The sequence below is a fragment of the Ranitomeya variabilis genome, chromosome 3 (assembly GCF_051348905.1).
Source record: "Ranitomeya variabilis isolate aRanVar5 chromosome 3, aRanVar5.hap1, whole genome shotgun sequence".
Taxonomy (NCBI): Eukaryota; Metazoa; Chordata; class Amphibia; order Anura; family Dendrobatidae; genus Ranitomeya; species Ranitomeya variabilis.
In genome coordinates this window covers 776,399,404-776,424,412 of record NC_135234.1, presented here as the reverse complement: position 1 = coordinate 776,424,412, position 25,009 = coordinate 776,399,404, and the positions used below count along the sequence as shown (strand labels likewise).

Sequence of the window (25,009 nt, the reverse complement as noted above, 5' to 3'; positions counted from 1 at the left end):
AGGCAGCTAAAGATATATATGGTTGCCTCTATAATTTAATATAATTATAATAATAATAATATAATTTTTTTTTTTTTTTTGCTCATGTCTAATGTATTTGTCTATATTTGCCCCGTATTTCATATGTAAAGCGCCATGGAATAAATGGCGCTATAAAAATGAATAATAATAATAATAATAATTATGTAACAATCAAAAGTCCCATTTGAAAAAAATCCAGAACTCTGCGAATGTTTATTTGGCCCCTTAATGCTATCACAAAATACATAAGGGGCATTCTGTAGGTAGTGATAGCTGATAATTCACAATATTATAGACAGCACTTAGGAGCAGGCGATTTCTAACATCTTAAAAGTTTGTTCAGACTTAGGAGGGACCTCTCCCCATTTTTTCCCTTAGATTTCCTTCCCCTGCCTACCAGCGGAGGTTGGCACCCTATGGGACACAAATTGGTGCCCCCACTCGATGGTGACTTACCCTCACCGTCCCTGTTTTATCCTCTATATCCAGGGATGAAATAGGAACAACTGTGATATGGCAGCTGGACAGGTGTTGGATGGGAGACATGTGTCCCCGAGGTGCCAAGCCTCAGTGATGTAGGACCTGGAGAAGCAGGCTCCAGCACACTTAGGGACTGAGTTTTACGAGAAGCTGAAAGAGGTGAGTGGGCTCAGCTGCTCACTTACCTCCAGTCCAGGTCTTGGATGGTCTGATTTAAGGCAGCTGGGGCTGTCTCACTTGGTCTGTGCGTTTTGCAAGGTCAGGAGGCCTTGTATGTGCTGCTCAGACCCTGCTGGAGTCTGAGAGGAAAAGTCTCACATTTAAATGGCTGAACATGTGTGTTATATGGACTTGTTATTTTCTGTTTTGTTCTATTATACCTTTGTCTACCTGGAAGAGGCTGTTTTACTTTGTAAACCCTGACCATTTATGAACTTCTTTTAATGAACCGCACGTTTGTTGGAACCAGCGAACTAAGTCCTGTGTGTGAACCACCATCTACTGCAGAGCCGATCTCTAACAATTGGTGCTTCTGAAATCCCAGATGACAGGTGATTGCTGTCTGGATTGATGTCCTGGGTGAAGGAAGCTGTAGTGGTGCAAGCGCAGCCTGCAACCATGGAGGAGCTAATTAAACAGCTGGTACAGGCCAATCTACTGCAGCAGGAAGCTCAGCAGGAGACCAACAAGCTGTTGATAAAACAGTTCCAGATACAACAGCAACTAAGGCAGCAGCCATGACAGCAGTAGGAATAGTTGACGCTGCTGGCAGAGGCCGTCCCTGTCAGATAATCCACACCACCTCCAGGCCAAAGCGACAAGAACCAGGTGAGGAAAGTCATGAGAGGGGCGTTTCAAAAGATTAATCCAGTGGATGACGTTAAAGCATTCCTGGCCGTGTTTGAGAGGGTGGCTGACAATGAGAGACTACCACTGGAGCAGTGGGTGGAGGTTCTAGGTATCTGACCGGAGAGCCACAGAAAACGTACTTTGCTTTGGACCTACAATACATCAAAGAGTATGACAAACTGAAAGCTGAGATCTTGGCTCTTCTGGGTCTAACCCTGGCAGTCAGGGCACAGTGGGTCCACCTCTAGGACTTTCACAGTGATAAACCTCCCAGGTCACAAATGTTTGACCTTCTGCTCCTGGTACAGAAGTGGCTGCAGCCAGAGACTTGTTTCCCAGCCCAGATGGTCGAGAGAGTGGTCATGGATCGTTTTATCTACTCTCTGCCGAAGCTTATTCAGTCCTTAGTTGCCCAGGGAGATCCCCAAAATGCTGACCTGTTAGGCCTGGTGTTGAGGTACCAGGCGGTCGAGGCTTCCCTGGGTGGTCAAGCAGGGGTAAGGTCACCTTTCTGGCTTTCCCAAAGGGGAATGGCTCCCAAAATAAGGGGACTTAATCCGCACTGGGGGGCATCCAAAGTCCCAGGAGAGATCTGAGTCGCAGCTGAGTAATCAGTCCATTGCTGTTCTCTGTTGAAGGTGTCATGCCCCTGGCCATATAGTGTCAAATGAACTCTGAGCCAATGGACTGTAGCCATTGTTGCTCCTATTTTGCCTACCTCGCCTGCAGCATGGATCCTCAGCCTGTTGAGGGCCCTCAGGCATGATCAGTGTCTGTAAACGGGCTGCTAGTGACTGGATTGTTGGACTCAGGAAGATTGGTGACTCTGATAAGGGTCACACTTCTTCATTGGCTGCTCCTTGGGAAGGTGGTGGACATCTGGTGCATCAATCAAGATTTATCATCTATACGATACTAAGAACTGTTGTGTGGCCCAGGTCGATGTAAGCACTGACTATGGCACCGCATCTCAGGAAGTGAGTGTCGTCAAGGACTTGTTGCACTCCATAATAACAGAACGAGACTTTGCATTGTTCTAGGAGATGTGGGGGAAAGTGAGGGCACCTGAGTGTTTAGATGACAGCCAGATTGTCCCTAAAGAAACTTCACCACAGGCCATAGCAGATGGATTTCCTATGTGTGTGCTTATTGGCGATGAGTGTGAGGTAGCATCCCCTGAGGCCAACATCCCTAAGCAGCAATTGTCCGAGGGGAAACTTTGGAACTGCCCAGCTCAGGTACCTAACTCTTAAAGGTGCTTTTGAAAATGTAACAGTATTAAACGGGGTGCCAGGGCCCTATAGACGCAGGGTGTTAGGCGTGGCTCAATACCATGTGTTGGGTGGTCACCTGGGTGCAGATAAGACCCAGGAGAGCATCTTCCAGAGATTCTACTGGTCTGGGTGTTACAGAGAAATTTGAGCTATTGTCTTTCCTGCCCCATATGCCAACTAACCTCCCCCGTGGCCCATTTCTGTAGTCCTCTATTACCGTTGCTCATCATCGAGGTTCCACTTGAGCGCATAGCGATGGATTTAGTGCGAGCCCTGGTGATGTCTGTAAGAGAACAATAATACATATTAGTGGTCCTGGATTATGCTACCCAGTACCCAGAAACGGTACCCTTAGGGAATTCCTCTGCAAAGTGTACCTCTCTGGAGCTGCTCCATATCTTCTCTTGAACCGGTCTGGCAAAGGAGATACTGATAGATCAAGGGACCCCCTTCATGTCGAAAGTCATGAGGCAGTTGTGCAAGACACTGCAGCTTTCACAACTCAGAAACTCAGTGTATCATCTCCAAACTGATGGACTGGTGGAGAGGTGGAACAAAACCTTGAAGGCTATGTTGAGGAAAGTATTGGAGAAGGATGGCCGAAACTGGAACTGTCTGCTTCCCTACCTGTGGTTCTCCATCAGGGAAGTTCCTCAAGCTTCCACAGGCTTCTTCCTTTTTTAACTAATCTAGGGCCAACACCCTCAAGTACTCCTAGATATGACGAAAGTATCCTGGAAACCACACTCTATAGAAGCGTGGTAGAGCATATCGCCCAGATGCAAGAGACGATGGCCAACGTTATACCCATTGTGAAGGACACCTCCTCAAGGCAGAAGAAGCACCATCTAGTGTGTATAATGGGTCAACCAGGGTGAGACAGTTCAACCCAGGGGAATCAAGTGCTTGTGCTGATGCCCACAGTGGAGAGCAAGTTCCTGGCCAAGTGGCAGGACACTTATGAGGTGATAGAAAAAGTTAAGGTGGTGGACACCTTGTCCCGCTCACAGAAACAGCAATGTCGGGAGCTGTTGCAGCGAAACAAAGACCTGTTTTCTGAGTTGCCAAGAAGCAATCAGGTTATAGAGCATGAGGTACTCACAGAGCCTCCTGTTCGCATCAATCTGAAGCTGTATTGGATTCCAGATGCTCGCAGAGAGGTGATCTTGAAAGAGGTGAAGCGGATGCTGAATTTAGGAATCATTGAAGAATCCAAGCGTGGCTAGTCCAATCCCATAGTGTTGGTACCAAAACCAGAAGGGGAGTGGCAGTATTGTAATGACTACAGGAATCTCAATGAGGCCTAGGGTAGATGAGCTTATTGAGAGGTTAGGACCAGCTTGGTACGTCACCACCCTGGACAGGGCTGCCACTAGGGATTTCAGGGCCCCATACTGTCAAAATTTCGGGGCCCCCCGTCAACTCCGCCCAGGCTCCACCCCCAGTTCCACCTCCACCCTAGCTCCGCCTCCACCCATCTCAAACCTTCCAAAGTCCCTCTGCCCTCTCTTGGAAAAACTCCACTTCTGCACCACGTCCTCACCAATCACACATTAACACCATATCACGTACATAGCCATCAGCTTTTGTTTTGACCAAAAGATTTTTTTAAGCCTACCACCACGACAAGGTAGACTCTTGATCTAACTAGAGGAATCTGACTAGTGGAACCGTTGGTGAATATCGTTCTGCACTTGGGATGGGCCGCGGGTCTCCTGACATGAACTCAGCAGCCTCACAGCATGCATGAGGATGCTGGTTAGGAGATCGGCGCCCGATCCATGCACTGCTGTGTGAGCGCAGACCGATCTCCCGCTTCCAAAAATCACGCTGCCATAATAATAAAGATGCTTCCCAATCATATATACTCACTTGCATCAATAAGGCTGGTTTCACACTTGCGTTTTTGTCTGCAGCGTTTTTTTTCCCTATATTTAACATTGAAAACGCATGCGTTTTTTTGCACATGCGTTTGGTCGCGTTTTCAAACGCATGCGTTTTTTGTCTGCATGCGTTCATTTTCAAAAATGCTACCTGCAGTATTTTCTTGCGCGTTTTTTTGCCGCGAAAAAACGCATGCGTTTTACCGCGTTTACATGCGTTTTTCACACATGCGTTTTTTTTTAAAAACGCATGCAGATAAAAACGCAAGTGTGAAACCAGCCTAATTCTGCACCTCACTTCCCAACCCCAACCAAAACTTATAAGTTACTGGATGATCCTGAGCTGCTGCCTGATGTTGTATCTGGGCATTAGGTTTTGCAGCAGGTCTGGATCATCCAGTAACAAATATACATTGCTGTTGGGGAGTGAAAGGGGGAAGGAATGATTGTATCATACAATCACGTACTGAAATGGTGGACAAAAATACATGGACTTGTTATTTACTCACACAGCCGATGTTGCCACAGCGCGCACCACCCAGTCAAGAACAATCTAAAGGTCGCCTCAGCCTGCCCACCGCTGCCGCCTCAGCCTGCCCACCAAATAAATGGAAACAGTGTATATTATTGCATATATAATCACCGATTATGCAAAACTAAAAAATATCTTAATTGGTATTTATTAAAAATCTAAATACACCTCAAAACTTAACTCAAAGTGATTGTATAAAAAATAAAAAGTAGTCAACAAGAAAGGGGTGATCACCCCATTTATTTAATTCCTAGGTTAATACGATTAATCCCCACAGTTTTAAGCGTGCCCTAAAAACTCATTTGTTCAGACTGGCCTACCACCTCAATGCATTAACCTAACTATCCCTGTGTGGCCTATTAAGAAAAAAAAAAAAAAAAAAGAACATAATCAGGTTCCTCGCATCGTGTTCTCATACACTTTATGCAGTTAATAGCCTCTGTGTCTGTACTGCTACATACTTAGGCTGTTAACTGATTCATGCAGCTTTACATGAACACCCGAGCCTTAAGGTACCTTCACACTGAACAACTTAACAACGATAGCGATCCGTGACATTGCAGCATCCTGGATAGCGATATCGTTGTGTTTGACACGCAGCAGCGATCTGGATCCTGCTGTGACATCGTTGGTCGGAGCTAGGAGGCCAGCACCTTATTTCGTCGCTGGATCTCCCGCTGTCATCGCTGGATCGGTGTGTGTGACGCCGATCCAGCGATGTCTTCACTGGTAACCCTAGATTTACCCTGGTTACCATTGTAAATGTAAAAAAAACCCCAAACACTACATACTTACATTCCGGTGTCTGTCGCGTCCCCCGGCGTCCGCTTCCCTGCACTGTGTCAGCGCCGGCCGTAAAGCAGAGCACAGCGGTGACGTCACCGCTCTGCTTTAGGGCCGGCGCTTACACAATGCAGTGTGTGGAAGTGGGGGCTGCAGGGCCCAGGGGGGAGGCTAGTGGGGGCTGCAGGGCCCAGGGGGGAGACTGGTGGGGGCTGCAGGGCCCAGGGGGAGGCAGCAGCTAGTGGGGGCTGCAGGACCCCGAGGGGAGACTGGTGGGGGCTGGATGGTCCAGGGGGAGGCTAGTTGGACTGGGGGCTGCAGGGCCCAGAGGGGAGGCTAGTGGGGACTGGGGGGCTGCAGGGTCCAGGGGGAGGCAGCGGCTAGTGGGGGCTGCAGGGCCCAGGGGGAGGCTAGCGGGGGCTGGCAGTCCCACTCCCCACTATCCTCCCACTGAACGCTGTTGGATGCAGCCCCCACTCGCCTTCCCTCATCACCCACACGCTGCCAGGCGCAGCCACCTGAAGCCTCATCTGCTCATGAGACTCAGAGAGACTGGCCACAGTGCACTCTCCTAAGTTACAGTAACTCTGCTTGCCTGACAGCCCGCTGCCTCCCCCTCCTCCTCAGCCTACTTTATCAGCCGACACCTGGCACATGCACATCGCACGCTGCTCTGCTCAGAATGAATGAGGAAATGCGAGCACGAGCAACGTGACGTCAGGACCATAATGCACCCGGCCGGTCTCTACTTAAAGGTACAGCGCCCATTTTCGTCCTCCCGATGCATTAACAACACTGTAGGTGTATCTTTAAATCACCACAGTGTTGTTATGCATCGGGAGTTCGGCAGAATAGAACAAAATGTCCAGGGGCCCGATGAACAGAAACAAAGAGAAGGGGGCCCGTGCGGATTGACCTGCCAGCGTGTTCGGGCCCCCCTTTTTGCCTCTGACCACCGGGCCCCATACTGCAGTAATGGCTGTCATGCCCTGATGGCGGCCCTGACCCTGGACCTCACTAAAGGATACTGGCAAATTCCCCTGTCCAATGAGGCCAAGGAGAAGACTGCCTTCTCGAAACCAGGGGGATATACAGTAATTAATATGTCAGGATGCCGTTTGGGTTGCAGGGAGCTCCAGCCACTTCCAGAGAGCCATGGACTAGATCTTGGCATCCCACACAAAGAATGCAGCGGCCTAGCTAGATGACATTGTCATATTCAGCCAGGACTGGGGAAGTCATCTTGGCAAAGTTAAGGCCATATTTGAGGCCCTAAGGATGACGGGCTTTAAAATCAACCCAAAAAATGTGCTATGGGGATGGAAGAAGCCAAGTATCTAGGCTACGTGGTAGGTAGAGGTGAAATAAAACCTCGACTAAATAAGGAGGAAGCAACCTAGAGCTGGCCACAGCCTCTCTCAAAGAAGCAGGTCATGGCATTTCTCGGTATTGTGGGCTACTATTGAAGATTTGTCCCTAGCTTTGGCCTGATGGCAGCCCTGCTGACGGATCTTCTGAAGGTGGTGAAGTCGACTGTGGCTAAGTGGTCTCTGAAAGCTGAGGTGGCCTTCCAGGAACTAAAGCTGGTCCTCTGTAAAGAGCCAGTTTTGGTGGCGCCCAACTTCTCTAAAGAGTTTCAAGTCTAGACGGACGCATCGGATGTCGGGATGGGAGCTGTTTTGTCCCAGGAGATTAATGGAGAGGAACGCCCTGTAATGTACATCAGTTGGAAGCTATCCACATGTGAGAGTAACTACTCCATAATGGAAAAAGAATGTTTGGCCATCAAGTGGCCATTGGATACTCTGAGGTATTACATTCTGAGGTATTACCTGTTAGGTTGAAGGTTCAGGTTAGTGTCGGACCATGCCCCACTAAGGGGGATGTGAGAAAAGGGAAACAATGCCCGAGCAGCGAGGTGGTTCCTAGCCCTACAATATCTTAGTTTTCAGGTGTAGCATAGGCCTGGGAAACAACATGGGAATGCAGATGCCCTATCAAGGGTCTGTTGTACATTAGCAGAAGGTGACAGACCCCTCCCCAGCTTTGGATGGGCGGGTAAGGTGGCAGCTGGATAGGTCGTGAATGGGAGGTATGTGTCCCCAAGGTGCCAAGCCTCTGTGATATAGGACCTGGAGAACCAGGCTCCAGCACAATTAGTGCTGAGAAGTGTTTAAAATGAGCCCAGATTATGGGTCTGGGTTTTACGAGCAGCTGAAAGCTGGGTGGGATCCAGTCCAGTTCAGGTCTTGGATGGTCTGCTTTAAGGCAGATGGGGCTGTCTGACTTGGTCTGTATTTTGCAAGGTGATGAGGCCTTGCATGTGCTGCTCCGACCCTGCTGGAGTCTGAGAGGAAAAGACTCACATTTAGCACGGCTGAGCCCGTGTGTTATATGGACTTGTTATTTTCCGTTTTGTTCTGTTATACCTTTGTTTACCTGGAAGAGGTTGCTTTATTTTATAAACCTGACGCTTTATGGACTTTTTTTTGTTTATTTTGAACCAACGACCTGAGTCCCATATGTGAACCAGTGTCTACTGCAGAGCTGATGCCTCACAGTACATGTCCATACCTTTAAAATAAAAAAAACTTTCTGTGCAGAAGTCCCCATTATTGATGGCGAATACAACATGGGGAGTGCTAAATCACAACTATAAAGATAGGGTGAGGACCAATTATTATTCCAGCCTTGATAGATCCGAGTATGTTTTCATATAAAAATAGTAATAATCACACTTGATTTAATAATAATCCACGCACACAAAAATATACTGGAATTAACAATATATAAATGTTCTCACTTGTCTCCTAATGAGTGTTTCTCCTGCCTTATCTACAAATGAGTATATTGGTAATCACAATAGATTTACTGATACAGCAACCAATTGTACTGAAAATCAAGCATAAGTAATATTATTAAACTATGTCAAAGAGTGATGTAGTAATTGTTCCTGCCTCTACGTGTTTCCCATCATTTCTGAGGTTTCTCAGGAGGCTTCCGGATGATTACAGTTACATTTCTAATGTGTTTCCAGGTTCCAGTTCTCATGCCATGATGTTCCATGTATTTTGTAACAAATTGGTGAATTTTAGACTCACCCTCATATATGTTTCTTAGGCCCTGGAAGTGAACAAAGACGTGAATTGTGTGACGGTTTTCCTGCCCGACTTTGAGGAGCAGCTGAATAGACTGCGAGAGACTAGCGTGAAGGGGCCCCTGTATGGCATCCCGGTCTCCATAAAGGAACACGTCGGTTATCAGGTAACAGTCCTCACTGCTCCACGTCAGGCAGAGACACTTGTAATTGTCATTTCTATGATTAGACTGTAAGCTCTCCAGGGAAGGACTGGGGTATCCAGCTCTAATAAGATAAGTCTGTGGTGGAATTTTCAGGGTCACCCCTCCACCTGTGGCCTGGTTCAGTATATTGATGTTCTGGAAAAAGAAGACAGCATCATTGTCAGTGTCTTAAAGAAGCAAGGAGCCATCGTGTTTGCCAAGACAAACGTTCCTCAGAGCCTTGTATGGTGAGTTCAGCTCTTCTTCTTAAAGTCACATTCATCACAGTGAACTATACCTTCTTTTTTTCTGGCACTAGATAGATTAGTAGATAATAGATAGTGTGGAGACACTGGGGGGTCAGCCTGGCACCCCGGTCCGCTAACCAAAACCACGTGGACCAGAGATCATCCCATCGAACTCCCGCTCTCCTTTTAACGTGGGCAAAACGCTACTCAAACACAGGGTGAGGGTAAAACAGTGTGACAATACTTTATTGAACCACAAAACAGGCAAATAACACACAGAACAGTCCCAGCAAAATACCCAAGATGGTGCACATTACAGAGTCTCACTCTCCCACTGACTCGCCAAGATAATAGTAGCTGTTACTCCAGAGCTTCCATGGCTGGCTATCCCACCTGTGGCACACACACAGAGAGGAGGTAATGACAAGCTTAGGAAGATTACAGTACATTCAGGTGCAAGGCCAGGTGACCGGAGGGTCACAACCTAGCCTCTTTGAACATCTCCATAATAAATAATAGATAGTGTGGAGACACTGGGGGGTCAGCCTGGCACCCCGGTCCACTAACCAAAACCACGTGGACCAGAGATCATCCCATCGAACTCCCGCTCTCCTTTTAACGTGGGCAAAACGCTACTCAAACACAGGGTGAGGGTAAAACAGTGTGACAATACTTTATTGAACCACAAAACAGGCAAATAACACACAGAACAGTCCCAGAAAAATACCCAAGATGGTGCACATTACAGAGTCTCACTCTCCCACTGACTCGCCAAGATAATAGTAGCTGTTGCTCCAGAGCTTCCATGGCTGGCTATCCCACCTGTGGCACACACACAGAGAGGAGGTAATGACAAGCTTAGGAAGATGACAGTACATTCAGGTACAAGGCCAGGTGACCGGAGGGTCACAACCTAGCTTCTTTGAACATCTCTATGGAGCCAGACGACCAGAAGGTCCCATTCCTCGCTTTCACAACCGTATCCATGGGCCTCAGGTGACTGGTGGGTCCAATTCCTGACTACACCAAACGTATCCATGGGTTAATGGAGCAGATCTGTTTTCTTCCAGCTGGGTCCATGGTCCCCTAAGCTGGCATCCTGTAGAATGTCAAATATGTGTCCCTCGTGATAGAGCCATGATCTTGCAGCTATCCTTTAGCGTGTTCCTAGCTGTGGTTTTGTAAAGGATGAATGCTACAGAGGTGCATATCTTCTTTTTATAGTTAACAAATGTCCTTCAATCCAGAGGTCAAGAGAAAGATGTGATGAGGTTAACTCGCATTGTTTGATTATTTATAGTTTATCCTTCAATGTTTGCAAGTCAACAAGCCACAGAACCCACGCAATGGTCATTCAACATATTAAGCAAACATCCATTGTTCAATGACCCTGCATTACTGTCTTGCAATAATAAGTTGTAGGAGCTGATATAAGAGGCAAACATTAGCCTTTCAAAAATATCAAAGCTCAACGTAGAAGACTCTTATGACAACAGTGAATGGTTCTTGATCAACTGAAGAACAAATACGTACATTCTAAAGTCAGCATATAGATAAGTCTATTTCTCCTGGTTTGCTGAAAATAGACATCTGGTTAATTAAGGTAAAATGCTGTGTCGTCACAGAGAGATAGATAATAGATAAATAAATAGATATATTCTCAGCTATTTCCAGGATTAGTGAGTGTTTCTCTTCATAGCCTAATCCTAGTTTATCTGTGCTCATCCCTACCAACAACCTCATCCCCACCACAATCTCCAGCCCTATAATCACCTGTCACTATCCCCATGCCTGCCGCAGCCCTCATCCCTGCGCTACCCTTAGCCCTGCCACCCGCCTTATCCTCCCCATCATCCTCACCCGAAAAATCATCCCCATCATCATGCATACCATCACCCTCACCGTCATCCTGACTGTCATCCTAACTCTGATCACCACCTTTATCCTCACCCTCATTCTTTTCACGATCATCCTAATCATCATCCTCATCATCATCCTCACCATCATGTGTATCATCCAGTTCATGTTTCCCCAGAAGCTTTTTTCTTGTGTTCAGGTCACCATCAGTCATAGTTACATAGTTACATAGTTATTAAGGTTGAAGGAAGACTGTAAGTCCATCTAGTTCACCCCATAGCCTAACCTAACATGCCCTAACATGTTGATCCAGGGGAAGGCAAAAAAAACCCATGTGGTAAGAGTAAGCTCCATCATGGGGAAAAAAATTCCTTCCCGACTCCACATACGGCAGTCAGACTAGTTCCCTGGATCAACGCCTTATCAAGGAATCTAGTGTATATACCCTGTAACATTATACTTTTCCAGAAAGGTATCCAGTCCCCTCTTAAATTTAAGTAATAAATCACTCATTACAACATCATACGGCAGAGAGTTCCATAGTCTCACTGCTCTTACAGTAAAGAACCCGCGTCTGTTATTATGCTTAAACCTTCTTTCCTCCAGACGTAGAGGATGCCCCCTTGTCCCTGTCTCAGGTCTATGATTAAAAAGATCATCAGAAAGGTCTTTGTACTGTCCCCTCATATATTTATACATTAAAATAAGATCACCCCTTAGCCTTCGTTTTTCCAAACTAAATAGCCCCAAGTGTAATAACCTATCTTGGTATTGCAGACCCCCCAGTCCTCTAATAACCTTGGTCGCTCTTCTCTGCACCCGCTCCAGTTCAGCTATGTCTTTCTTATACACCGGAGACCAGAACTGTGCACAGTATTCTAAGTGTGGTCGCACTAGTGACTTGTATAGAGGTAACATTATGTTCTCCTCATGAGCATCTATGCCTCTTTTAATACATCCCATTATTTTATTTGCCTTTGTAGCAGCTGCCTGACACTGGCCACTGAATATGAGTTTGTCATCCACCCATACACCCAGGTCTTTTTCATTGACGGTTTTGCCCAGAGTTTTAGAATTAAGCACATAGTTATACATCTTATTACTTCTACCCAAGTGCATGACCTTACATTTATCCCCATTAAAGCTCATTTGCCATTTATCAGCCCAAGCTTCTAGTTTACATAAATCATCCTGTAATATAAAATTGTCCTCCCCTGTATTGATTACCCTGCAGAGTTTAGTGTCATCTGCAAATATTGAAATTCTACTCTGAATGCCCCCTACAAGGTCATTAATAAATATGTTAAAAAGAAGAGGGCCCAACACTGACCCCTGTGGTACCCCACTGCTAACCGTGACCCAGTCCGAGTGTGCTCCATTAATAACCACCCTTTGTTTCCTATCCCTGAGCCAGCTCTCAACCCACTTACACATATTTTCCCCTATCCCCATTACTCTCATTTTATGTAACAACCTTTTGTGTGGCACCGTATCAAAAGCTTTGGAAAAGTCCATATATACTACGTCCACTGGGCTCCCTTGGTCCAGTCCGGAACTTACCTCTTCATAGAAGCTGATCAAATTAGTCTGATATGAGCGGTCCCTAGTAAACCCGTGCTGATACTGGGTCATGAGGTTATCCCTCTTCAGATACTCCTGTATAGCATCCCTTAGAATGCCCTCCAGGATTTTACCCACAGTAGAGGTTAAACTTACTGGCCTATAATTTCCGAGTTCAGTTTTTGCCCCTTTTTTGAATATTGGCACCACATTTGCTATACGCCAGTCCTGTGGTACAGACCCTGTTATTATGGAGTCTTTAAAGATTAAAAATAATGGTCTATCAATGACTGTACTTAGTTCCTGCAGTACTCGGGGGTGGATCCCATCCGGGCCCGGAGATTTGTCAATTTTTGTGATTTTTAGACGCCGCCGTACTTCCTGCTGGGTTAAGCAGGTGACATTTAATGGGGAATTTTTGTTATCACTGATCATATTGTCGCCATGGGATTTTCTTTTGTAAATACTGATGAAAAAAAGTCATTTAGCATTTTGGCTTTTTCCTCATCCTCATCCACCATTTCACCCAGACTATTTTTAAGGGGGCCAACACTGTCATTTTTTAGTTTCTTACTATTTATATAGTTAAAGAATATTTTGGGATTATTTTTCCTCTCTCTGGCAATGAGTCTCTCTGTCTCAATCTTTGCTGCCTTGATTTGCTTTTTACAGAATGTATTTAATTTTCTGTATTTATTTAATGCCTCCTCACTACCTACTTCCTTTAATTCTCTAAATGCTTTCTTTTTGTCCCTTATTGCACCCCTTACAGCTTTATTTAGCCATATTGGTTTCCTCCTATTTCTAGTATGTTTATTCCCATACGGTATATACTGTGCACAGGTCCTATCCAGGATGCTAATAAATGTCTCCCATTTTCTTTGTGTATTTTTGTGTCTCAGGATATCGTCCCAGTTAATTGCACCAAGATCCTCTCTCATCCGTTGGAAATTTGCCCTCCTGAAGTTTAGTGTCCTTGTCACCCCCCTACTACCCATCTTATTAAAGGTTACATGAAAACTTATTATTTTGTGATCACTATTCCCCCAGTGACCCCCAACCCTTATATTTGATATGCGGTCTGGCCTGTTGGTTAATATTAGGTCTAGCAGTGCCCCCCTTCTTGTTGGGTCCTGAACCAGTTGTCAGAGGTAATTGTCTCTCATAGTTGTCAGACCCCGATTACCTTTACTGGAACTGCAGGTTTCTGTTCCCCAATCTATTTCAGGGTAGTTGAAGTCCCCCATAATAATGACTTCTCCTTGAGTCGCAGCTTCATCTATTTGCTTTACGAGGATATTCTCCATTGCTTCCATTATTTTTGGAGATTTATAACAAACCCCTATCAGTAATTTATTATTTTTTCCCCCTCCCCTTATCTCCACCCACAGAGACTCTACATTTTCATTAGATTCACCTATATTATCACGCACGATGGGTTTTAAGGAAGATTTTACATATAGACACACCCCACCCCCTCGCTTATCTGTACGGTCATTTCTGAACAGGCTATAGCCCTGCAAGTTAACAGCCCAGTCATGGCTCTCATCCAGCCACGTCTCAGATATCCCCACCATGTCATAATTATGCTCCAACAACATTAGTTCTAATTCCTCCATGTTGTTGGCGAGGCTTCTGGCATTAGTATACATGCACTTGATGTTCCTCTCTGCACCTCTATTCTTTCTTAAATTACTAACTGTTCTAACCCCACCCCCCATGCCACCGCCACCCCCAACTTCCTTATTTGTCCCCAGGTCTCTATCTGCACTATCTTCCCCTCCTATAAAATGAATACCCTCCCCCCCAATCCCTAGTTTAAACACTCCTCCAACCTTCTAGCCATTTTCTCCCCCAGCACAGCTGCACCTTCCCCATTGAGGTGCAGCCCGTCCCTAGCGTAGAGCCTGTAGCCAACTGAGAAGTCGGCCCAGTTCTGCAGGAACCCAAACCCCTCCTTCCTACACCAATTCTTGAGCCACTTATTAACATCCCTAATCTCCCGTTGCCTCTCTGGCGTGGCACGTGGTACAGGCAGTATTTCGGAAAATACCACGTTGGAGGTCCTTGCTTTCAGCTTGCAGCCTAATTCCCTGAAATCATCTTTAAGGACCTTCCACCTACCTCTAACTTTGTCATTTGTGCCAATGTGCACCATGACCGCTGGGTCCTCACCAGCCCCTCCCAGTAATCTGTCCACCCGATCAGCGATGTGTCGGACTCGAGCGCCAGGTAGGCAGCACACCGTCCGACGATCCCTGTGACAGATTGCCCTATCTGTTCCCCTAATAATTGAGTCCCCCACTACCAGCACCTGTCTGGCCTGCCCTGCTCTCCTATTTCCCTCCTTACTGGAGCAGTCACTCCTCCGGCTTTCAGAGGACATGCCTGGCTGCAGCAGTGCTACCCCTGTACTGGCACCCCCCTCATCTGCCAACTTAGCAAACTTATTGGGGTGTGCCAGATCAGGACTAGCCTCCCTGGCACTCTTCCCTCTACCCCGCCTTCTGTCTGTCACCCAGCTAACTGCCACACTGTCCTGCAGCTCCATCCTACCATCCCCCTCCTCATCTATCCCATTGAGCGTCTGCTCTGTGAGCAGAAGACTCCTCTCCATATTGTCTATGGATCTCAGTGTTGCCAGCTGCACATTTAGATCCAGTATCTGGGTTTCCAAATGCACAATGTGCTCACATCTCGCACAGCAGTATGCACCCTCGACCGGCTGGTCAAGGACTGCATACATGTGGCTTCTTTGTCATCTTTGTGTCGTCCTCACCATCCATCTTCCTCTTGTCTTCTCCAGTTCTTTGGCTCTCATTCTGCTCCATTCCTCTTCATGGACTGACTTTGGGTGTATAACTTTAGGATGGATCCATGTCCACTATGGGCAACACTTGGTGCCGGGGAAGGTAGAAATACTCATCTTATTATAACCCTGTCAACATTCTCTTCCAGCTATGAGTGCAGTAACCCAATATATGGACACACTTTGAACCCTCACAACAAAGCCAAGGGGGCTGCAGGATCCTCTGGGGGAGAAGGGGCATTGATTGGCGGCGGAGGTTCTATTCTTGGCATAGGAACGGACATTGGTGGCAGCATCCGGCTCCCGGCCAGCTTCTGTGGAATCGCTGGATTTAAGCCAACTCCGAACAGACTGAGGTAAGTATATACGGTATAAAAATATCACAAGTATACACGTATGTGTACATATACACCAAAGATTAATGATGAGGGATCAGTAAACGGTCAGCCAGAGCAGAAACAACCAGTGCTCTGGGTAAGGAGCATGTTACAAAAGAGAACGGTCAATAGGCCAGTACAATAGGCCAGGATACATGGAAAAGGAATAGTACACAGGAAAAATCCATGTACCAGCCACAAGGGGCAGCAAAGATCCAGAACCTCTACCCGATGAAAACCCTCAGGAGGTGGCTGCAGCGTTGGCTCCTCTCTCACTAAAGTCTACATCTCGTCTCTCTTCAGCTCTCTAGCTCAGGCCCTTTTATATATATATAAGTGGGACACAGGATGGGCGATCTCTATGGCCCCTTACAGGATGGACTGTACTAATATATTAAGAGCACCAGACAGATGGGATGTAAACATACATAGAATGTGGACGGCCATCACAACATCACTCACTTGGGTTTTAGAGGTGTTGTCAACAGAAATAATCATCTTCTCTGGAGTTTTTCTCTTATTTTATTCCCACTGCTCCATTAAATATTCCATTTTTTGTACATTATTTATTTTTAAATCTGCCGTATGGTTCCAGAGATGTGAGCCTTTTATGTTTAAAGGTCTGTGTGGACCTTGTGCATTGGGCGCAGTCATGGGGGCAGATAAGGGTCTTCCCCGAGCTGTTCCCACAAAGCTGAAGCTACAATTGTCCACAATGTCTTGTGCTGAAGATTAAGCCCTTAGAGGGGCTGCAGATTGGGGTGCTGGTGGGTTGCAGGTTTTTCACAAATGACTGACCCCCAGCCCCTGTAGGGTTAGTAATGGCTGATGCTGTGCAGCACGTGGTGGCGGCTCTCACTGTGCTCTCTCCTTTTATTTTGCAGCATATTCGGTGCCCGGCACTGCGTTGATGGGTTCACATCAGGTAAGGGTCTGGGTTTTATACTCGATTTTCACACAACGATAATACAGTTACTGAAATGATCATGAGAAATATTTTTGGTGTTTTGCGCATTTCCATTTCCACCATTTGATTTTGACAATTTGTCAGAATTATACTCAAGTCCCCGCAGTAATTTGTGCGACATTTTCCACAACCTGCGATAAAAAAGCCACAAAAAACAAAAGATAAAAAAGGAAATGATGAACTGGGCCACTCCGATGACTGATGGTTTCCTGGCGTGGACGGTTCATGGTCCTTTATAGATCATGGCGGTCTGGATTATGACCATCCAAAGGCTTTCTTCCATTTCCTGAATAGTCATCGATGCCAGATGATTGCCCTGATGGTGAGTCATCCGGTCACCCCCATCGTTCGGGGTACAGCAATCAATGAATGATAATTTGCTGTTTGGTCTCTGTCAAAGACACACAGCCGATGGGTCACGCTGCCCCAATCACTATTAGCACTTTGGAGAGATCACACGGATCCCACCAATTATCAAGGGAACGCTGCCTCCAATCATCAGTACAATAAGGCAATTGGCTGACGAGTGACGGACGAGGCCACGGCTGATCCCACTAAGAGGCCGGTTACTGGGAAACTCACAGTGAGCGCATGGTATATACACCTCTGATTCCAACACATGGAATATACATACAGTGGCTTACGAAAGTATTCACCCCTTGGGCATTGTTTGTGTTTTGTTACCTCAGAATTTAGAATTTTTTCTGAACCACTCGAGTGTTGCTTTAGCAGTATGCTTTGGGTCTTTGTCTTGTTGGAAGGTGAATCTCCGTCCCAGTGTCAAATCACTGACAGACTGAAACAGGTTTTGCTCAAGAATATTCCTGTATTTCGCACCATCCATTTTCCCTGTCTTTCCTGCTGAAAAACATCCCCACAGTATGATGCTGCCACCACCATGTTTCACTTTGGGGATGGTGTTCTTGGGGTGATGAGCTGTGTTGGTTTGGTGCCAGACATTGCATTTGCCTTGGCGGCCAAAAAGTTCAGTTTTGGTCTCATCTGACTACAATTCCTCCATAAAATTGAGGAGCCTTCCACATGTCTTTTCGCAAACTCAATATTACAATATTTGTTTGTAAGTAAAGGCTTTTTTTCTGGCCACTCTTCCATAAAGGCCCCCTTTATGGAGTGTATGGCTTATTGTGGTCATATGGAGAGATACTCCAGTCTCTGCTTGAGAATTCTGCAGCTCCTTCAGGAATACCTATGGTCTTTTGTGCTGCCTTTCTGATTAATGCCCTCCTTGCCCGGGCTGAATTTTGGTGGACACCTTATCTTGGCAGGTTAATAGTGGAACAATTTTTTTTACATTTGATGATAATGGATTTGATTGGAGATCTCCTTGGTCTTCATGGCGGTTGTTGGAGATCTTCTTGGTCTTCATTGTGGTGTTTGGAGATCCCCTTGGCCTTCATGGTGATGTTTGGAAATCTCCTTGGTCTTCATGGTGTTGTTTGGAGATCTCCTTGGTCTTAATAGTGTTGTTTGGTGATTTTGTTGGTCTTCATGGTGGTGTTTGGAAATCTCATTGGTCTTCATGGTCTTGTTTGGAGATCTCCTTGGTCTTCACGGTGTTGTTTGGAGATCTCCTTGGTCTTCATGGTGGTGTTTGAAGATCTCCTTGGCCTTCATGATGGTGTTTGGTTAGTTGTTCCTCTTGTTAATGGTGTTGCAGCCTCTGTGGCCTTTCAGAAAAAGTTAAGTGTATATACTGACAGACATGTGACACTTAGATTGCACACGGAAGTCATGTCACTAAGCATGGGACATATGAAGGGAATTGTTTGCACCAGAAATTTTAGGGGTGAATACAGATGCACATGTCAATTTTTACTTATTTGATCCCATAAATTTAATTTTTAAAATTCTATTTTCCCACTTCACCAACTTAGATTATTTAATGCTAATGCGTCATACACAAATTTGATTACAAAATTATATCAATACCAGTTGGAATGTAACAAAATGGGTAAAAAGCCAAGGGGGTGAAAATTATCTCAAGCCAGTGCATATACCATCACTGCCAACTCCACAATTACAAATGAACCATTAGCTGCCCCCACAAATCGTTTACACAGGCAGATTGGTCGCCCGTTGCAGGTAGCGAATAGTTTCAGGGTTGCGGTTTACACAAGAGGAACAGAGCTATTTTATATTTAATCTAGAAAGATGGGCAGGGTTTAAAGAATATACAAAGATGATATAAAATGGGAACAAAACAATATGATATATACAATTACATAAACTAAAAGCGGTAACAAAAGAAACTTACTAAACCTGGTCACAGAAATGGCTCAGAGCTTAGCAGAGGGCAGCACTCCTGATTTGGAGCTGGTCACTCACACAGTGAACTATGTCTTCCCAGAATGACAAAGACCCAAACCCAGCCTCTGCTTGACCTCCCGTTGATGACCTCATGTGGGGTCTGTTTGTGGGATATGCTCAGCCCTTCAGAATTTTATAAAATCCCTAACACAGGATATCTTTGCCCCCGGAGGTCCCAGGCGGTAGATATCGATGTCATATTTTTTTATCTTGCTTTTATCTATACATAGAGACCAAATACGACTTGGTTCGTATAATCTATTAGATTGTTATTAAGTTGGAGGAGTTCTAGTAGCCCTACAGTGATGTGAGTGAGTGCGTCATGTCTGTCCCTTCACTACGACACCAAAAATCTATATCTCATAAATATTGAATCCATACAAACCCCAATATTCATTCCTGACCACCGGCTGGTCTGCAGTCTGTGCCTTATGAAAGGAAGCTCTATGCCTGGGAAAGCACACTTCTCCTCCTATGGTAAACAGATTTCAGCCTGGTCATTTTTATAGAGAACCTTTCCTGTTTAATTTCCTGGCTGTCATGATCCAGGTCAGGGTTTGCTTCTTGCTTTTCTTTTCCCAGCCTGGTTATGGTGGGGTTAACCATTCCTGCCTCTCTTCCTGGGTGGCTCTTTATTGGTGCCTCTCCTGGTAGCACTTGTCAGTGATGGTTCCAGTCTCTGGCTTGAGCAGCTGACCCGTATCCCCTAGTGATCCTTCTGCCTCTGACTACCCATATTTGTCCCTGACCCGTTCCCTATCCCTGACTTAGTGTGTGTTTGGTGGTTCCCTACAGTGTATGACTCGGCTTGAATTCTGAACCATGCCTCCTGCTTTCCGTCTCTGTTACTACATTTCCCTTCTGGCTTTGACTCTTTGGCTCGTACCCCGACTTCATCTTCTGTCTCACATTTTGGATCCTGCACTGTCATCTGGTTCTAATTTCTGGCTTGTCTCTGACCACGTGCATTGCTGTGACCTCTGGTACTTTGTCTTCTTGTTTTTTGCTACCCGGCCTGTCTGACTTCTCTGCTGCCTCCTAGTGGCGCTCCGCACTTTGCACTGCGGTGCTACAGGGTGAGTGCTACCTTTTTCCCCTTACCTGCGCCCCCTGGTGGAGGTTTTGTACAACTGCCTTGCAGTTGCATTACATAGGCCACTTCAGGAGATCTCTACCTCAAAAGAGGTTAAAGCGTTATCTCTCACCTTATTGTTTAATTACATTCCCTTTCTCTAGGCGTAATTAATCCCAGATGTTCAATGTGTAGTTCTAATTCAAAAGGAGTTTTAGTGTCAACTCTTTTTCCCTTCTGGAGATGTGTGTATGGATTTTTACTTATTCCTCTGACAGTCTTTTATGCTGATGTAGAACTTGTTCTTGGCCGGCAGCACATCCACCCATAATGGAACGACATGAGGGGGGGAAGCTGAACGATCATAACAGATGGATGCACAGTGTGCAGCAGCACTGGACGTCTCCTGAGCTACATCTCTCATCTGTTTGATGATCTCTTCCTCCACTATTACTGAACCTGCTCCAACCTGACAGGAAGGAATCATCCACCCACAGGTATCGGAGGAATCAGCGTGCACCAACCATCCCATAATGCACATTCACTAGCCGGACAGGAAGGATTCATCCATCCATAAGTATTGAAAGAGCCGGAGTGCACCAAAAAGACCTTCCCCCAACATTACTACACCTCCACCAGACTGACATAAAAGATTGATCCTTCCACAAGTATCAGAGGAGACAGAATGTACGAGAAACGTTACTCTTCTCCACCAGTGACACAGGAAATGGCTAGGGATCTAGAGTGTTTTTTTTTTTTTTACTAAACCTTCTTACTGTTTTCCGGATGTAAGTGAAGTAATGGGGAGGGGTAGATTTCTCTAGGTGCATCCTGGTTCCTCTGATATTTGTGTATGGATGACCCCTTGTCTGGCTGCTAGAGGTGGAGATGTGATAGGAGAGGATTTTCTTGGCGCATCCTGGCTCCTCTGAAACCTGTGAATGAATATTCCTTTATAGGAATAATTATTCACACCCTCCTCTAACACCTTTCGTTACAACAATTCTTCACATCTCCCTCTTATCCATTTCGTCAGAACGCTTCTTCACATTTTACTCCGATCAGAATAATTTTTTGAACCCTCCTCTGATCCTTTCATCAGAATGAACCTTCACCCATTTCACCTCTCACCCCTTTTCATAAGAACAATTATTTGTTATGATCGTGCTCACACACTCGCATAGGAAGCAGAAGAAGGAAAGGACTACCAAAGAGAGAAGCTGCACCTGTACCCAACTGGTCCCTGTACAAACTAGATGAGGCCCCAGCCACACAACTATATAGACCTGGCTCCCTAAAAGGCCGTCAAGGGGTTTCTTGTATCCCCTGAGGAACCAGAGGGGAAGCTGCAATACATATCCAACAAAGGTAGAAGGAAGTGTGCAGGGAGACACAAGATTCTAGGGCGAGAAACTAAAACCGGTTCACAAAAGATAGACAGAGATAAATAAGGAGAACCAAAATAACAAACAGAATAAGTGAAACCTCCCAGATCCCCAAACGGGAAGAAGGGACAGGTGCTGGGGAGGAAAACTCACAAATTCACAGCAGAAAAAAACAACTGAGGCTTACTGGACAAGTTAAACCCCTAGCAGAGGAGCTGGAACTCCAAACATCAATGTATATGGAAGTATAGCCAGCAAGTGAGGTAAGTGAAAGTTGAACATAAAAAGTCCATCCCAAAATGTGATAGGACAGAGCCAAAAGGGAAAATGGAAAACGCCTGATGAGAAGACAACCAAGAAAGGAAAACCAAGACAAAACAAGAAGTCAGCATTTGGACAGAGATGAAAAGAACTATAGCTGAGCACAGAGGGAGGCCGAACATGCAGTATAAGATCACCGGATTGAACCCCGAAACTGAGCCATGACATTATTCCTATCTTATCTGTCCATTTTTATCAGAACAAACTTTCACATCCTCTTCTCTCCCATTTCATAATCCTGTGACCAGGACTCGTTCCTTAATGTTGCGATTCTAATATGGACTCATACTGAAACAGATTCATAAATTCTGCAAGGTCACAGGTCTGTGAAAGGGTAGGTTTACCAACTTAAAGGGGTTGTCCACCTTTTGGGGTTTTTTTTACTTAAATTCATTAATTTCAGGCTAAAAATTGTGTTTGCAATTGAGTTTCTTTAAAAACTATTTAGCATTGTCAGTTTTTACAGGCTCTTTGTTTCGTTGCACATTCAGCTTTGATTTGTCTGTGGTCATAAATCAACTGAGAGGAGCTAAGAACAACGACATATAGGAGAGTTACAAAGAGTTAATTCCCCATCAGATAGTCGCCGGCTTACTGACAGATTCTCAGTTAACTCATGCTGCCGCCGGCAATGGACAGTGCAACACGGAGGCTGCAGACGGCAAACGATGCAAAACCTTTAAAGAAACCCAAATGGAAAAATATTTTTTAGCACAAAATACATGCTTCTGAGTAATGGACGAAAATTGGGCTGAAAGGTTGTCAGCCCCTCTAATTGGCTCAATTCATAGAAAATTCTAAATATTTGGAAACCCTCGTAACGCAGCACTCTAGGAAGTTATTACATCTGATGTGACAATGTGTCACTGCAGCTTTAATGTCTCCCCACACGTGTTACCGTGTAGCTCCAGCCTCAGCGCTGACTCTAGAAGAAGGGGCGCACAGATCTGCTGCTGACCACTACCCTATAGGGTGATGTCCAATCACCACCATTGACGAGATGTCTCATCCTTTCATCCATCATGCAAGTTAGAAAGATGTCTCATCCATCATAGGAGTTGGAGACCGCAGCAGATACAGGCAGAAGAGGCCCTTGTGCAAGAACAATACATGGGCCCTTTCCAGTCCAGAAGTTCATCACAATGCACAATTCCACCTACTTTGGAGGCAGTAGTAGCTCCCTTAGGTCTTGGGTCATTGTGTGGCTGCATAGGTTGCACCAATATGTCCACCCCGGTGGAGACATCTCGCCCATCCATCAGTTCTGGGAGATGTTTAGCTCACACACTATGGGAGTCATGGAGAAGACATCTGTCGGTTATTTCAGCAGCAGTAGGGGGTGACACTTTAGGCATATCTATTGGGCTTCCTGGGGCAGGAGTGACAATTTTTATGTCTTTATTTCAGTGCCATTTTGCATTGGACCTATGGCAAGAGACGTGGACGGTCTGATCCTCACCATGAAGGCTTTATGGTGTGATGAGTTGTTCCAGCTGGACCCATACGTTCCCCCAATGTATTTTAATGAGAAGGTAATGAGACAACAATGTGATGTTTGGAGGTTTCCATGGGAAGTTAGAGAAGCATTTAGGAAAGTGGTCATGCAGTTGTCTTAAGTAATGGTACCCAGGAGATAATGGGGGTGGAAGAATGAGGGAATTGATCCATAGGATAATGTTATTTTGCCCTCACTGAGGTATTTCCTGATCTTCCTCCCATGTTTTGCAGACGTTCTCCTCCACCGCTTCCCTCCGCATTGGATACTATACAGAGGATGGATTTTTCCAGGCTAATCCTGGAATGAAACGGGTTCTACTGGAGGCCAAGCAGCTTCTGGAGGAGGCTGGGCACCAGGTGAGGGCACGTGTGTGATTCAAGGTCCAGGTTTGTGCTCAGGCTTGGACATTCTTGTGTATTGCTGAATGCAGAGCTCGTCCCCATTGCTATGACGCATCTTACCATGATCTCCACTGAAGCAGACACTTGGTTTAGGAAATCATAAGTAGTTACCAAGATATCACCTGGCTGAGTGAGAAGACCTGTTCTGGGCATGAAAGGACAGTTGTACCTCACTGCAAATCCCCTGGCCTTCTCATCATTGGTAATAACTGGCACAATGGAGGCCATGGTGCGTAGACTTCCGTGAGAAGTGTGAGGATATAGAAGAAAGTCTTGGAGGAAGACTTATTGCTGTCCTTAAGGCCTTAAAGAGAAAGCTTCACAGAGGTAGAGAGGTCACAGTCCAGTCCTGAAAAGCTGGTCAGAGCGTGACGAATGGGGAAATCTACTTAGTCCACAGAGCAGCTAGCAGGCGATCCACATAGACTGCGGAGGCAGCGCTCCAACCTGGGTGTGAAACCGATGTATGTAATCCAAATGAAATGCAACGCTTCAACTGCAAGAGACCCGAGAACAGCTTAGGCTGGTTTCACACTTGCGTTTTTGTCTGCAGCGTTTTTTGCACAAAAAACGCATGCGTTTTTTTCCCCTATATTTAACATTGAAAACGCATGCGTTTTTTTGCACATGCGTTTGGTCGCGTTTTCAAACGCATGCGTTTTTTGTCTGCATGCGTTCATTTTCAAAAATGCTACCTGCAGTATTTTCTTGCGCGTTTTTTTGCCGCGAAAAAACGCATGCGTTTTTTCGCGGCAAAAAAATGCATTGCTGTCTATGTAAACGCATGCGTTTTTAAGCACATGCGTTTGTTTGCGCTAAAAACGCATGCGTTTTTATAGAAAAAAAACAGAAAACACACTGAAAAGCCACCCACCACCATCAAGGTGATAAAGGGATCCAAACCCTAACCCTAATCTACCCTTACGTTCACATTAGCGGCGGGCCCTGCAGCGGCGGGCGCCGCAGCGGCGCCGCATGCGTCATGCGCCCCTATATTTAACATGAACATTTTCTGACAGTCATATTGCCACGTATTTAAGTGCCACGTATCACGTATTTCAGTGCCACGTATGCCACGTGCC

The 25,009-nt window shown here is 45.8% G+C and overlaps 1 protein-coding gene across 3 annotated transcripts in view; it reads left to right on the top strand.

The window, feature by feature from the left end:
• Positions 1 to 25,009, top strand: part of LOC143817467 (vitamin D3 hydroxylase-associated protein-like) — a 63,836-nt gene that overhangs the window by 27,955 nt on the left and 10,872 nt on the right. For all 3 annotated transcript variants that reach the window (XM_077298900.1, XM_077298899.1, XM_077298901.1), the window contains exons 4-9: positions 8,943 to 9,086; positions 9,219 to 9,352; positions 15,728 to 15,934; positions 16,840 to 16,880; positions 23,436 to 23,560; positions 23,757 to 23,882. In XM_077298900.1, the coding sequence (XP_077155015.1) occupies positions 8,943 to 9,086; positions 9,219 to 9,352; positions 15,728 to 15,934; positions 16,840 to 16,880; positions 23,436 to 23,560; positions 23,757 to 23,882 (777 nt within the window). The remainder of the gene's footprint in view (positions 1 to 8,942; positions 9,087 to 9,218; positions 9,353 to 15,727; positions 15,935 to 16,839; positions 16,881 to 23,435; positions 23,561 to 23,756; positions 23,883 to 25,009) is intronic.